Source organism: Sceloporus occidentalis, unplaced genomic scaffold (genome assembly GCF_023333645.1).
Source record: "Sceloporus occidentalis isolate IW3139 unplaced genomic scaffold, rSceOcc1.0.p SCAF_121, whole genome shotgun sequence".
Lineage (NCBI taxonomy): Eukaryota > Metazoa > Chordata > Lepidosauria > Squamata > Phrynosomatidae > Sceloporus > Sceloporus occidentalis.
Genome location: NW_028317101.1, coordinates 1,637,566 through 1,654,190, shown reverse-complemented (window position 1 = coordinate 1,654,190; position 16,625 = coordinate 1,637,566). Strand labels below are relative to the sequence as shown.

Below are 16,625 nucleotides of genomic sequence, written 5' to 3'. Positions count from 1 at the left end.
GGCAGGGCTTCCTAGTGATCTACTGTATCTGTGAAGCCTTGGCAGATCCTGCACAGAACATATCACATCCAGCGCTTCTGATACAGTCGAGAGGCACCTGCCACGGTTTTACAAAGCTAATGCGGACATTTGCCGGGATACCGAACGGCCAGTGGTAGGCCTATTAGAGGGCATGTAATAACATTATACAAATATATATATCAACAATACCAAACACGCTCTGATGACCAGTTCATTATTAGGACTGTGCATAATAATAATAATAATAATAATAATAATAATAATAATAATAGAGGTCATCCATTCAGGACAAAGGAATTTTCATTTAAAAAAACAAACATTTTTTTTGTTACTACATCTATCTGTAACCTTCACATCTCAAGTTGGTAGCGATTTGCTTTTAATCACTTTTGTAATTATCACCTGAGATGTGCAAATAATTCTTTATCATATCAATGGTTAGTTCTTATTGCAATTTCAGAAATATGCAAAGAAGCCAATAGACACATCCATGTAAATGCAAAGCCTATATACACACACACGGAGAAGAAAGGGGTATCAGCATTTTATGATTTGAATCTGATACAAAGATACAAAAAAGTGAATATGCTTTACTTACCCCACAATCATTTGCACCATCTCCACACATTCCAACATAAAAACTAAAAGACAAAAACAAGTAATTATTTATTCAAACTGTTTTGGGCACATACACTAGCTACCCAAGTTGATTTTACACTTTAGTTTTGTCTTTTCTGTGTGCAAGCTGATTGTATTCACTGACACTATGAAGATATTCCTTATATGAATAGATGCACACGCATAAGTCGATTAGATAATGCCTATATGCATTCAGGGTCAAACAAACAGTAAATTTACCAATGATACGGTTCATCACACTTTGAACTTACTCTATTTTTTGAAGTTCTTCAATAAGGTTTGATTTTTGCCGTGGTGTCATTCTAGCAAAAATGGTACCATTCAGAAGTATCTTAAAAAGATAACAATGGTTTTCAATGAAATATGATATACATTCAACATATTTTGGCACATATTCCAAATTCATTAAAAAAAATTGTCAGTTCACACACTTGACAGCTTCAGAAGTATTGTATCACTGTTTACAATAACTTTGCTACGTAACATAATATACATGCTTACATGTTGCTTACAATGTATATTGCTCTGGGCATAGATAGAAAACATTTTTTCAAATGGTTTCTTAATAATAAAAAAAAACCGCAAAGACTGAATTTAATAGTTTAAAATAAACAGAGCAAAACAACATCTCTGCTTATCATCACATATCTTAGCTGTGTTGGAATAAATCATGGCAGCAATATGACTTCCTGTTTTCACATTCAATTAAATAGCTCAACCAATAAGAGAACAGTGGCAGAGATGCCTTCCTGCTACCACACACTGGATTCAAAGGGGAATTTAGAGAAGCATGCTTCCGCAGTTTTTGCGGACAGTCCCAATTTTCAGCCTGCTTTTTTGTGGTAATCCATCACAGCTCCCATGTGGCCACCTTGCGACACTGGGCTCCATGTTGGGGGCTATGTGGGTAAAAATGTGTACCACTTCTCTCATTAGTTACACCCTTCTACTCCTTTTGCTAGACTCCCATAGAGGTGTCCCAACTTTTACACCTTTAATATTGGGTTTGTATGGATATACTGAGCCTTAAAAAATGCTATGTTGACTTTGAATATGTTGCTGTTGTACCCACTTTATCACTTACACCACCAGGCTGAGGCATCTCCTTCTGGAGTGAATGCTTTCAAGGTTCTTAAAAATCTCTTGTATGATCTCCAATAAATACATCTAGTTGTAGCCCCATGTAGATACCTACCTTTGGAAGAAGGTCATAGAAATGTTGCACAATCACTTGGTAGGATTTCCCATCCATTGCAAAGTGAAAGTTTCCACATGTAGTGGGATAAAATAACTGGTCACCTCTACGATCAATATGGATCTTCTATATATACATATATATAAAAAAAAAAAGCATGTTTTATAATTAGTTCACAGACCTGTAAACAGTGCAGATAGGGACATGTGTCTAGCTTCTGTCAAGTGCATATTGTCTTGCACATGACATGGAGATTAAAATACAAAAAGAGTCAGATTTTAAAATATGTACTTTTAAGCAGCAAACATACTTTTGTTTGAACTATGCTTGCTTGCATTTCGCACACAGGTCTCCACGTAATCGATGGTGGTACATCTTCTGTACTTTCAGTAGCTTCTATTAAAATAATCTCTCCATCAGTGGGAATTATGCCGCAATTCTTTCCAACTGTCAGAGCTGTTTGGAGATTATCACCTATAAATGTAAAATTTTTGTACACCGTACTGGTAAATCCTTGAAAATAATAAGCACAATAAAGTTGCTGTATAATTTCAAACGTTAGAGATATGGTTCTATTTGCTGTATTTTAAAAAACGTATTAACTCTAGCATTAGATACATTGTTTGTAGAACTATTAAGCTCCAAAACACATCCCATAAGTAATCATGTAAAATTTGCTTCATTAAACCTTTTCATGATTTGCATTGTCCAGTTTAAGCAGAACAGCAACATTCAGCTGGAAATCCTTACGATAACCGGTATTTTTCACAATTCAAACACTTACATCAGTTACTGCATTTTTTTTGGATTCTAACTAACAATGCCTTAGTGTACCTGTGACCATTACAGTCCTAATGTTAGCTGTGGTCAGCTCCTGCAGCACTGCACTTGTCTCCGGTTTAAGGCGATTTTCCATGATCAAGAACCCCAGGAATGTTAGATCACATTCCATATCTTCCCTTCAATGGAAATAACAAAAAACAAATACACCATTATAATGCTAGTTTATACATTTGAACTCATTTCATCCAGGGTGCAGTGCACTGCAGATTATTCATTGTTCTCAGAACTCAACATTTCAACAGAAACAGTGATAGAAATAAAAAGCGAGTTACCAACCAACAAGGTTACATGCGAAAATCATTTTATATATTAAAGTACATGATATCCTTGCATAATTCCCTATAATGAATACGAATACAAAAGAGTATTTGCTCGATTATAAGACGACCCTGATTATAAAACGACCCCCCAAATCTGAATATTAATTTAGGAAAAAAGAAAAAGCCTGAATATAAAAGACGACCCTATAGTTTTACCAGTAAATGTTAATATAAAATTTTTTTTAATAAATGCTATGATTGAGAAAAATATTTTGGTTTTATTTCCTTCTATTTTCCAACCTGCCCCCCCCCCCCAGTTATGCACATCTGCCCCAGAAATGCCTTATACCCCCTATATGCCACTGTGCCCCATGATATGCCTTTTAACCCTCTAAATGCCACTGTGCCCCATGATATGCCTTTTGACCCCCTATGTGCCACTCTGCCTCCAGAAATGCCTTATACCACTATATGCCACTCTGGCATTTAGAGGGTTAAAAGGCATATTATGGGGTAGAGTGGCATATAGGGAGGTTTAAGGCATTTCAGGAAGCAGAGTGGCATTAAGGGGGTTAAAAGGCATTTCACAGAGCCCTACAGAAATGCCTTATGCCCCCCATTTAACACTCCCTTCCCCCGCCCCCCCAACTTACCGGAGCTTCTGAGTCCCCTGTCATGTAGCCGGGGCAGCGGGCAGAGCGCTACGCGATTCGCGTAGACAACTTACGCTGCTGCGGGGGTTGTCTGCGTCCATCGTGCAGACCTTTCCCGACTGTCAGAGAGAATTCACCGGTGCGGGGAACTCTGATCTCTGACAGCCGGGGAAGGTCTGCGTGATGGACGCAGACAACCCCCGCTGCTAGTCGCACCTCCTCCCGGCTGCAGCCGAAGTTGTGTACGCGAATCGCGTAGACATCTACAAGCTACCCTGACTACACACCGGGGACTCAGAGGCACCGGTAAGTGGGGCGGGGGGGGGGGGGGAAGCTCTGCGGGGGATCTGGAATCTGGATCTTAGTCGTCTCATAGTCAGACCTATTTGAGGTCTGATTAAACGACCTAGTCTTAAAATCGAGCAAATACGGTACGTTTCCCGCTATAAATGTATATAAGCTTCTAAAGGTATTACCCAAGAAGGAGAAAAGAATTTTCTAAAAGCAGAGGGATAAAATAAAACATATATATATATATAATTAAAACCTGTTTTACCATAACTCACTGCTTAGCTAGTAAGTTCTACCGTGCAGACCGCTCACACTAAACACTGTACATGACAATTCTAAATCTTGGAAACACATACTTGTTGCCAAGGCTTTCCACACCTTGTGGGGCATTTACGTTGAGCTTAAAAGTTCCTCTAAATATTGACCTGTGTGACTCTGTGATCTTATTATTCTAGATTCACTAGCCAAATATTGTTATAATCCATTATCCTTACTTTTAATTACATTATCAGTATTTACCTTTGTAAGTGTTCCAACTCTTGAAAGTCAATGTCTATTGATCGATAGGCCAGTCCTATCACTCGGAAACCTTGTGTTGTATAGAAGTCAAGTCTCTCCGAAAAATCGTGTGGAACTGATTAGGAAATAGAGCAATTAGGTTAAGCATAATAAGCGACAGTAAACATTAAAATTAAACCATTTTATCTTACCACTATTCTTCAGAGACTCATTTGACTTCCCAATAACTATGCCCTTTATTTTATACATACATACATATAAATGAATCTAGTTATGATCAAAGCTCTGCCAGTAATCAACGTAGGGCTATTTAAAAAATACTATAACTTGCACCTTGTAGTTTGGGACCTTCTCTAATTCCCCTTCCCTTTTAAGAAGCTCGGAATTTTTGGTATATCATAGTGTTCTATATCCCTATCCATCTATATGACAGTAATGTGTTATAAATAACTAACAATAAGTGAAAAGTCATATAAAAACAAAATTATCCCTCTTTAAAAGGAATGTCAAACTTTGGAAAACATGCTTGCAACGCTCATGCATGTCCAAGCATTGCTCTGTCATCATATGCTTCTAGTCGTGGCACAATACGATGCGTAAGCTCATCCCTTGAATGTAGAACGTGGCAGGCTCATTGTTCACTATAGCAAAGGCCTACTAGCTGTCACCTCACATTTCAAACTAATGAGGATCTGTAAAGGGGACATAGAAATACCTGTTTCTGGTTTACAATAGCGGACAACCACCTCTGGAGCTCCCTTTAAATACAGTGTAAGGCCAGGCAGTCCTATAGCTTGTGTGATAACAGACATGCGCTGCACCGTGGAGGAGAAAGGGAACTGATGCAGAATGGAGATTCCTTCCACAGGGGCCTAAATTAAAACAGGCCAGTTTATTTTACATGGAGATGATCCATGAAAACCGCTTATATTTAGTATTTTCGTTGAAACATAAAAACTGAGTTTATACATGGATCATAGAGATAAGCAATATCATGAAGTTAGTTCATGTTTAGTATGTGTTTATCATTATATATAGCCTTGGTTTCAGTTGAAGAAAACTGACTATGCCGGAAAACTACCTAAATATTTTTGCTGACATTCACTAAAAATCCAGTCCCCCCTCACTCCGAAAAAATATATTTTTGCAGTCATTCTTTTAGTAACCAAGAACAGCTGCTATTATTGTTTAATCCTACAATATACCTTTTTAATTAAACTTTTTGCAAGTGACCTTAAGAATCCAAATTAACTTGTGGCTGGTACAATAGTAGCATTCCTTAAACAAGTCCAAGAATTAAAAAAATTGTGTAGTTATTAAAAGCCTTGTACTTTCATAAAAACGTATCGCATACTTAGAGTTAAGAGTTGAAGAATTTGATTCTTCTTAATCCGCAGGTGTTTAGAGTTGCATACCAATCCAATAAAAATAATAAGCTTTCATTCTACATTGTGCAATAAAAACCTTATACTCTGGTTTATCACTCAGCTTTCAGATCTATATTACAAACTTGCATTTACAACTAAACATAAAAATAAAAACCGCACACACAAACACAAATAACTTAGGTGACTTGCCTTATTAGCCTTAAGTCCTGGTTTTACCATTGTACATGAAGTGGATGTTCCATCTTTTTGACTGCACGAGATGTAGCCTTCAAGTTCCTGTTGAAAAATGCCCATTTTAACGTTCCATGAAAAATATTTTTTCAAAACAGTATCACCATATTCATGAAACGAATTTATATCAGCTTCGGGTATAATATTTGTTACTGAAAGGCTCTTATTATATCCAAGGTAATTTATTTATTTTCCTGTGATGTGCAGTTAGAGTTTGTTCTAAAAAAATAAAAATCTTACAGTATTTGTGACAATAGAAGAAATAAAGAACCACAATGCTTTATTTATTAAATATCTGCCTCAACTATAAATGTGTTATTAAATGCAGTTATTTTACCCAGTTTGTTCCTTCAAACATCTTCAATTCCAGAGGATCTCCATGTATTTTACCCTCCAGTATGATGAGTGAATGGCAGCTAGCCATGGCACCAAGCAGATGACCCCAATGCAGGGTGTTGCCAGAAGAAAATTGATGCATTTGCTGAAAACTGGATTAGTAAGGAAGAAAACATGTTGAAAAGGTTAACCCGATAATGTATCTGAAAACAGGGATGCCTTCTAAAGGGCAACTGCTCCTTAGGGTAGAGGCTGTGGTAAAGAGACATGTCTACAAATAGTGGTGGGGAAAGAGATAGTTGCACATAGGAATCCCCGAAACACCTTAAATGGTGGTGGGGTGGGTGGAAACTTATGTTACTTGCCTCACACATGGAAGTTAAACAGACTGACCAATGTTTAGCAGCTATTGCTTGGGCCCCATAGTCTGGTGATAGATATCTATGCAGCCACTGGCACAGAGCTCTCCACTAACACTTCCTCCTTTCTGGCCTAAGCACCACCTGCTGGTGCAGAATGCCAGGATATGATGTCATATACAGAAGTCATCACCCATCCGATTATGCCTAGCAGTAGGAGGTGTGTAGGAAGAAGAGGGAGTTCTTACAGCTACAGATGGTCTATGGAGACATTTTGGGAGGCACCATTATGTATAAAGGATTTGCCACAAATGGCATTGTATCCCATCATCAGAGTGGAGGTCTTAGAAACCCCATATGTCAGCATACGGAATCTAGCGTAACATACATAAACAATCTTTAACAGAAGAGAACACTTACCAACTTCCTTCACATGGAAGAAGCCCATATAAATCTAAGGCGTCTTCGGTCAAAGTGCCTGTCTGTATTAAAATGTATTACATAATTAAGAGCACATAACAAAAAAATTCCATATAATATGGATAAGAACCATTAATCAGAATTAAAGCCCAGAAATGTGTGTAATATTACCAAACTCCACAATTACAATACAATATAAATGAAATAAATCTCAATACATTGTATTACAATGTTAAACTTACCTTATCAAAACAGACTAGATTTAGTTGTCCAGCCATATTAATCCTCTGAGGGCTAATACAAAAAATACCCTTTTTCTTTAGCCTTGTTTGAGCATACAAAAGCCCCAATGTCAAAGCAGCAGGCAGGGCTGCATTCACTGCTGCCGTGATCATCAGCAATGTCATAAGCACCGTGTCATGTACACTAGCCTAAACAGTGGAGAAAAGAATAGCATGTCTTGAGGTTAATATGGGGGAAAACCTCACCTTATACAACATAACTAAGCCAAGTTTTCTGTGTGTCTGTGGATTACCGTATTTTAGCAATGCATACTTCTCTAAATAGAAATTATACATATTGGCAAATGTCTTACCCCATTAATTGAGTAAACAACCGCTGTGTAGGTAGCTGCGGCCAGGGCGATAAATACAAGTACAACGAGAAATCGAAGCGCTTGTTTGTGTAGTTTGACGCTAATAGGCTTGTTGTACAGAATGGCTCTCACAAGGTCACCTTTTGCAGTATTAAATCCTAGGCACAAATACAGATAAAGAAATTAGAAAACTGACATATTAAGATCAAATTGTCAGAACTCCCTTTTCCATGAATGAAACCCATTGTATGTATATCATATACCTGCCTCCCAGGAGAATAGCATATACATTTAAACAAAATACAGGTAGAATGGTTCTCATCTGGTGTCAAATTCTGTTTCTCTAGGAGCAACCATCCAAAGTCTTGTTCTTAAGACCTGCATGATTATTCCATGATAATTTTGTTCAGCTGCTACCCTTGGTGGTCGCAGCCCTAAAGTGAAGTAAATAAGTGGGTTTTAGAACAAGAAACCATTTGTTATGTTAGTGTTGCTATCTTATGGCACAAATCTGAGCTGTCTAAATGTAAAATATCAAAATTTCAATCAAACAAATATTCCCAAATCCAACTCATAGGGTTGGGAATAGAAAACAAGACAAGCCATAGTAGCTAGCTTTAATAAACCGATTCAGTTATGCTAAAAGCTACAACAATACCCTTTTACTGTCAGTTCATAGAGGCACCTGTAATTAGAGGGTTTCATTTTACTACGCAAGTGCAATGGTAGATTTTAACTGTATAAATATGGATTGAAACATTACCTGTTTGTAGCACAACTGCTTTGACCAGATCCTTGCCATGCGGCTTTGTCTGGATGAGTTGGGTTCCACAAAATAAGACATGTTTCTTATAGTCATCCCCACAGTGGATTTTCCATGGTACAGAGTTGTCTATGTTAGGTAGAGGGGTCTTTGTCACTGGAATACTCTCTCCTTAAAACCGCAATAATAAAAAAGGGTAAAAATGTTCATATTTAATTGTTTGAGATCCTGATGGTGGTATATAAAATGCTAATATACACGCTGCTAATGGTGGACATTCTGTAATCAGTCGTCATGGCTTAAGATATCACTACTATGCTGATGACACACAACTGTATCTTTCCTTTGTACCAGGAACTAAAGATCCAACATCTCTAATCAACAGATGCTTAGCAAATCTCCTAAAATGGATGGAAACTACTGATCAGAGGAAAGATAACTTATACCAATACTAACTAACTTTTGCCCCGAACCCCTTCTTCCCGCCTGCAACCACCCACCCTCAGTTTCTATATTCTCTCTTTCCCATTCCTCATCCTTTTCGTTGAGGTAAGCCCCTTTCCTACCTACCTAAGGGGGCATTTTCGGGGTTTAGGCACCTTTCCAGACCCAGTGGGCATTCCGCACATGTATTACCCCTACCACAAATAAATTATATTTACTATACACACACACACACCTGTAAAGTGCATTGACTCCCACTGGGAGAAAATGCCTGCTCACTATATAAACGCCACTACAGCAATTTACAATTAAGAGTCAATAGTCATACCTGTTAACATGCCTTCATTTACAGTGCACCCTCCACTAATTAATATGGCATCACAGGGTAAGAAAAGCTTGTTTTCAGACAATACAATGACATCTCCTGGGACCAGTGACTGTGATTCAACTTCTTTGATTTCTGTTCAAATTAAAACATAGGCCGTTATTTAGATGTTGAGGGTAACAAACTATATTGTGGACCTGAAATATAATAACAAAAACAATTACCAAGCAACATGGAGGGTGATAGGAGCTGAAGCCTCCAAAAAGAACTCCAATTGGCTTTAGTTTAATTATGTAAATCTAAACTTCTAATGTACTAGTGTCCAAATGTGTGTGTGTAGTTGTTAGCATTATATTTTGGGAAATACATCTTTATCAACTAAAACGCAAGATTAAGTTATGCAGCCTCTATATTATTTCTAAACAAGCCAATATATTCTTTTGTGTCAAAACATGCCGAAGTATTATCACGTTATCCAATAATATCCCATTAGCGTTACCTCCATTTTTTTGAAGCATAGTAACCATAATACTGTTATACGATTCAGCCATTTTATGTAATTTGATTGATTGCTGAAAAAAGGAAAGATAGAAGTGTTATTTCTGCCCAATAAAAACTATAATACGATAATTATAGAATTTAAATTTAAGAAGATTGTACATTATCATACACACCACTCTCAGATTATATACAGTTGCAATTATGGACATCGCTGTCATCAGCAGAATAGTCATGGAGTATTCAAGATAGTTTGTTGCTATCCAAATAGATAAAGAGTAGGCTTGAAAAACATAAAATGGGTTGAAAATCTGGAAAACAAAAGCAATATCAGTAAGTAAATCCATCATACCGGTTGTTCGGCTTTCTTTTTAGTCTTGATCTGTTACACCGCTCTCTGTGTTGAAGTTTTTGGGATATGAAAATTTTGAAGGGAGGGGCACAAGGTGACCCAATCACCCACAGATGGAATAAATGGTGATGGTAGTGGTGCTTGGCCAATACCATATACAAAATGGATTAGTATTAATCCATTCATTTTTTTCAAAGAGTTTCAGCTATACATTCTACTAAGAAAAACACTGCTAAAGAAAAACATGTAAAACATATTCATGTAAAATCTGCCCTAAGTTACTATATTAGCCTGATTTTAGATTTGCCATTCTGAATATCCCGGTAGGCTGCCTCACCTAGGGCCAAGCCAAGCCGAGGGGTGCACTGCACCCAGGTGCCACAAGGGCTGGTCTGCGTAGCTCTCTCTTTGATAGAGTTGTCAAGATTCCCTGCTACTATTACACAACACCTTATTAACTGGTTATGGTGGGAATCATGAGACCAATGATCTTGTTAAATACTTTTCGGCAGTCTACTTTTCACAGGAATATTATTATCTGTCATACATGTACTAGATCCAATGGTCCCCACTGCAGTCATGTTGCTATCTTGCAGTCTCTTTGCATCACATTCCATAGTCATGGACTGTTTCTATAAAATGGATGATTTCATCCCATGATTTTGGATTGTCTTCCTACTGTATTTTTTTTTTTCTTTTCATATCCATGATATATATTTGACAGAAGGCAACAATTTATGGAGAGCCTATTGCCAAGAAATTGGTATTCAATAAAGTCTAATGGTTATACAGAATGCACAAACAAGACTTTGGAATGATATATTTACTGCCTGCAGATTAACTGGTACATCCACATTCCTCAGCCAACCTATGGATTTCCACCTTTGATATTGTCTGACCATCTTTGTCCAGCTTCTATTCATGAGACTTCAAAAGCTTAATCACCATAAAAGGCAGCCCTGTCCAGCTTAATAGCATGGCTCACCATGAATAGCTTAAGACATGAATTTCCTGTAAGATGATTGCTTTTAAAAAGCAATGGCCTGTTCTCCGTTTCTAAGTTGGTTTACCCTGACACTGTCAGCCTTGCTGTCTGTTCTACCTAAAAACTTCATCCTGTGGTGCAACTGGGGATGGACTGGCCATAGGACATACATGGCAAAGACTTGATGGACTTTTTGGTCCTGGCTATATAGTTCATTTACTGCAATTAATAACTGTGGCGTTTGTGGTCTTAACTTTGGAGTGGAATGTTTAATACAGAAGGTAAAGTTGTTGCCGAATTATGCCTTGGATAATTAAGGTTCAGAATAATATGATAATAATGCAATGTAATAATGTTCATTTGTGTAGAATTACTTTTTACTCCCAGATTAAAAACATAACTGCTATGCTCAGTGTAACATGATCCAAGTTCCTGAGATTTAAGTCTAAACTCTATCCTCTCATAATCGTATTTGCGGAAAACAAATGCATTTATTGATCCACGCACACCTTGAAAATTCCTCTAGTGGTTTAAATGAGTCACTTAGACCATCAAAAACTTCCTTCATACGAATATACATCTTTGCCAACCACTCAGCGTTTGCAACGTGATACTTACAACATTATAGATATGCTTATTATATGTTTTATAAAAAGTATATTTAAAAAAGGAACAATTTAATAGTTATTCTATCTGGAAATCTTAATGGGTTGAGTGATTTATGAGGTACTTTGCCCTAGGCAATTGACAATGTACAATAACCCAGTATGGACATTACAGAGCTACATGGCATTTTCTCTCAGTTTTTAATTGGCTTGTCTTTTCTTATGTCAGCTTTATTTTAGCCACCAATCCCTCCTATCTGCATTCTCTCTTTCCACTCTAACCATATATTTAACACTCCTGCCTACAGCCATCATAAAGCCTCCATCACATTTCTCCATTTAAAATGCTGCTGCTAGACACTATTCTTCTGCTTCACATATTATGAAACATTGCACTGGTTCCCCATTACCTCATGAATTAAATGTAAACTCTATACACCAACAACATACCAGGCCCCGCCTGATGCTACTCCACCACACATTGCTGCCCTCATCACAAAATACTCCCGTACTCAACGTGTACACTCTTCCCATGGGTGAAAGCTCTCCTTGTTCCTTATCATGCTTCCCAATACCGCTGGAACTCACTTTCACCCTCGCTCTCAATATTCAACCCACTTAAGAGAAGTGTACAACATTTTCAGCTAGAAACTCTTACCTGCCACTACTACTACTCATACATTCATTTATGGCACAATCTTTACCTATTTCTCCAAACTGCATTCCCAGGGCCCTGTTCACCTAATGTGTTTTTTTCCATTGTTAGAATTATATAAAACATAATAACTCCATCACCACGGCTGTAATAACATTTTTGAATATGTCCCTATTCCTGTCAAATTTTTATTTATATAGCAATATTCTTTTGACTTTCAGTTTATTTTCACTTGTAAAAGCTCACCTCCTTAAACAACAGTTTCCAAATGGGAATAATCTTCACTTGAATTTTGTTTAGACCACACATTTGTTTCCTGGGTAAAAACATAGATTATCATTAGTTTATAGATCAACAGAAATTGATCAACTGCTTCCAAATGGAAAATCCAACCTTGATAACAGCCACAGATGCAACATTAAAAATAAAACAATAAAAATAATAAACTCAAATTCTGTTGTTTTTTTTTCCTTCTTTTCTTCTTACCTAAGGCTCTGCTCTTCGTTGGATAAGCCTGATCCATATTTGGTGTGAATGTCTGAACAGGAGAGACCTTCATCCAGAATCCTTAAATAACATTACATGTGAATGAGCTTCTCAGAGCTGATATGATTAAACTACTTTTTTTTTGTTAAAAAAAAACAAACAAAACCCACACACAAACATGGCTGTGCTACATGTGTGTTACATACCTCCCAACATTTCAAAATGTCAGAGGCAAATTTTTTTTTTTTTTTTAAACTCGCAGAACTCACCGATACAAGCGATTGCACTTTACAATGCTGCACTTGCATTGCCACTTAAAACACGCTTCGTTTTTGTCAGCACGGTCATGCATATTAAAAATATCCATCACATTGAATTGAATTCCCATGAGGCTCAGGGAGACATACTACTTTCATGATGCTGGCTGAGAGTCATAGGAAGTGCAGCAACAGTGAAGCTACAGATGCTAGCTGTGAACTAAAATTCCCATGATTCTCAGCCAGCCAGGTGTCCACCATAATGCTAGCTGAGCATCATTGGAAGAGTAGTCCACAGCAGCAGAGATTTTTTTTAAATTAAAAAAGGCTAATGTTAGCCTCCCTCCCAGGACCCCTACACACACACACACATATATATATACACTGGCCTTACACACACACATATACATGTACACGGCCCTAACACAGTGACAGACCTCGCACTCCCTAATGCTGAGGCGACTAGAGGGAGATTGTGATCCCCCCCCCCAGGCTGCAGCTGCTGATTGGGGCATCTGTGCACCCCCCCGCAGCTGCACCTGAGGTGAGTATTGCTCTCGCCTCACTCTTCCTCTGCAAAGCAGGACAGAGACCCAAAGTCGGGACTGTCCCGCCTAAATCGGGACAGTTGGGGAGCATGAGTTGTTATACTAGATCGGCTGCACAAAGGGTGTTGCTGTGAGCAGGGGATCGGGTGAGCCTTGCACAGGAGTGGGTTTTACTTTAAAAGGGTATGAAGTGGACAGAACACAGCAGGTTCACAGGTAAATGCATGGAACATCAGCACTGTCACTCCAAATCCAATGCTTTGGTACTTTAATAACTACTTTAAAACAAGACAAAAATAAAAAAAAATAACACTGCATTATACATTTCACTTACCCTATTTTCCTAAATTGGCTTTCTGAAGCATCCCAAACACAACGTATTTTCTGCACTTTTACACAGCGTATCTATAGTAGTTAGAATATTTATATCAATCATATTTGTGTACAGTATCATATAATGTTTACAGATTGTTCATTGCAAATAACCATGACAGTAAGAGAACTATGTAAATATGTCTGACAAATATAATGAAAAAAACATTTAGACTGGCTAGTTAAATGTCATCCTTTCATTCAGTTTTCAATACTACACAACTGGACACATTTACACTATTGCACTCTGAGGAAGAGTGAAATTCGGGAAGCAGCAGACTGTGGGAAGTACTATTAGGCTAGGTTTCCACTTGGGTTTTTGTCCTGCGTTGTTTTTCTTGATGAAAAACGCCAAGAAAACTGCCACTGCATTTTCCTGCGTTTTGGCGTTTTTTTCTGGCGTTTTAGCCTTTCTGTGGAAATTGCTTTTATTGACCTTAGGCAGTTTTTCCAGCCTTTACAAGTTAGAAGTTTCACCCAGCTAAAAGGGATTAGGATAAATGGCAAGTATCTGCCCCCTCCTGATGTCATTTACTTGGTAGAGTTCTACTTAAACGCCCCTGCGGACCCTTTTGTCTCTTTCCTGTGGTTTGCAAGGCATGCTTTATTCTGAATGTCTGCTCCTCTAGGAAGATTGGCCCCAAATGATGGTGCAAATGGTTTGCTGTTGCTTTTGGCACGCAGGATCCAGTTGATGCGTCGCGTATGTTTGTTTGTAATGGCATGTTTGTTCCAAATGGTGTAAAATTCAATATGAACTTTGTTTTGTGTGAAACTGTTTGTTTCCAGCCTATTTCTCGTAGGACACACAGATACTGGGTCCATCCTCTGCATTGTAACTGTGGAAAAAAAGCCATAAAAAACGCCAAGGCATAAAACCCACATGGCTTTTCCTTGCAAAAAACGCCAGAGTGTCAACATGCTGCGATTTTGAAAAACTGCCACAGAGCCCAAAAAAGCAAAAAAAACGCCAAAGAGGACTGAAAAAACGCCAAACAAAAAAACGCCAAGTGGATATGGCATTCTGCGATTTCCTATTGAAGAACAGCTAACATCTGGCTGCAGCGTTTTTTCACAAAAAAAACGCCAGGTGGCGCTATTGGCGTTTTTATGGGCGTTTTTAGCAAAAAAAAAACCAAGTGGAAACCTAGCCTTATTATATTTTGCACTTTTATATACGAGTCGGTGGGGATCACACCTTTTCTACAATACTGCACAATAAATATATTAAATATACTTGCCTTGCCTTTGGACTTCATTAAAGATTTACTTATAATAGAATTTTCATCAGCAATCACTTGATGATCAGGCTTTGCTCCTTGTAAGGATGGATAAATAATGGATACCTTCTTTTTAAAGTATTGTTTGTATTCATCCTGCAAATGCATAGACCACATAGAAAAAGGACAGTGTTTGCTTAACCATGATTCTCTTTCAAGGACAGATAGGACTTTATTTTGAAACCATCTTTAGATGTATAGCTCCCAGATTATTTTTGGTAAACCTCTGGAACATTTGAACTTTGCCACCTGATGACACTGGCTGGGTGGTCATGTGGCCAATTAATCCTATGGAGATTCTGCCTTTCCCTTATGAACTGAGAGAAAACAGCAAAAAATAAAATAAATATATATATAAAATTTTATTTGGGAAAAGTATTAGTTATATTTATAGTTGTGAAGTATTAGGTTTATTGTTGTAGCTGTACACCGGTCGGAGGACACCGGTACTTTTTTTTCTCTCCATACCGAGTCTCCTCCTCAAGCCACACCAATCACGGCACGAATTGCTATCGAGTTTGTAATCCTCTATTCTATTTTCACATGGTGATGTCACACAGTGCTTTGAGAACCTGGTGTAGAGACTAGTACATTGCTGCCAATAACCCGGCAATTACCTGAAAAGGGGATAATTTAACTAAAGGTGTCTGTAATTTTATAAACCTGTTGAATATCTCACCAATTTAGCTTCAGCGCCTTCTTTAACACAGGGCAAAAGGGGCAGCTGCCTCAGGTCCAGGCACACTGCAGGAGCCCACTGAAGCTGCTTTTGGAGCGCAAAAGCTTTTGCCTCTTTTACTTCAAATTTTCACTTGGATGACAGCATACTGGTTCACAATTTTATTCATTTTATTTTTTCTCTCACTTACCACTACACCCCTTTCATTATGGTATTGGCAAGGTTCCCTTAGTTTCTTACAAATACTCTACAATTTTTTCTCTTTCACCCTGTTGGCTTGGCCAGCTTCCCTTGGATGGTATCTAAGGGAAGCTGGCCAATAGGGTGAAAGATAAACAAATCTAATAGATCCCTCCTTTTATCCTATTGGCCTCTGACCCTGTTTTGATAATCTATCATTTCAGCACTTATTATCGTCAGAAAACATTGATGAACTTGAATCACAGTACAGAAAGATTCAGTTTATTGACTGGAAAGATCAGTCTGTTTGCAAGGGAAATTCCAAATAATGCTGTTGAATTTTGGGCAGGAATTCTTCAGTACCAATATGGAGCAGGGGGGGAATGTGTTTTTCGTGGCTTTGCTTTGTATGTCTTGATGGGCATTAAAATAAAACAACAAAATCG

The 16,625-nt window shown here is 37.9% G+C and overlaps 1 protein-coding gene across 1 annotated transcript in view; it reads right to left on the bottom strand.

Moving 5' to 3' along the window:
• Positions 1-16,625, bottom strand: part of LOC149282204 (putative cation-transporting ATPase 13A4) — a 76,432-nt gene that overhangs the window by 7,012 nt on the left and 52,795 nt on the right. The window contains exons 18-37 of the mRNA XM_089498526.1: positions 15,282-15,416; positions 14,003-14,073; positions 12,864-12,944; positions 12,624-12,693; positions 9,957-10,091; positions 9,782-9,854; positions 9,286-9,417; positions 8,514-8,684; positions 7,751-7,908; positions 7,398-7,586; positions 7,156-7,217; positions 6,378-6,528; positions 5,999-6,085; positions 5,137-5,293; positions 4,422-4,536; positions 2,690-2,814; positions 2,166-2,329; positions 1,856-1,981; positions 912-991; positions 620-662 (exon numbers count right to left, since the gene is read on the bottom strand). Of these exons, the coding sequence (XP_089354652.1) occupies positions 620-662; positions 912-991; positions 1,856-1,981; positions 2,166-2,329; positions 2,690-2,814; positions 4,422-4,536; positions 5,137-5,293; positions 5,999-6,085; positions 6,378-6,528; positions 7,156-7,217; positions 7,398-7,586; positions 7,751-7,908; positions 8,514-8,684; positions 9,286-9,417; positions 9,782-9,854; positions 9,957-10,091; positions 12,624-12,693; positions 12,864-12,944; positions 14,003-14,073; positions 15,282-15,416 (2,325 nt within the window). The remainder of the gene's footprint in view (positions 1-619; positions 663-911; positions 992-1,855; positions 1,982-2,165; positions 2,330-2,689; positions 2,815-4,421; positions 4,537-5,136; positions 5,294-5,998; positions 6,086-6,377; positions 6,529-7,155; positions 7,218-7,397; positions 7,587-7,750; positions 7,909-8,513; positions 8,685-9,285; positions 9,418-9,781; positions 9,855-9,956; positions 10,092-12,623; positions 12,694-12,863; positions 12,945-14,002; positions 14,074-15,281; positions 15,417-16,625) is intronic.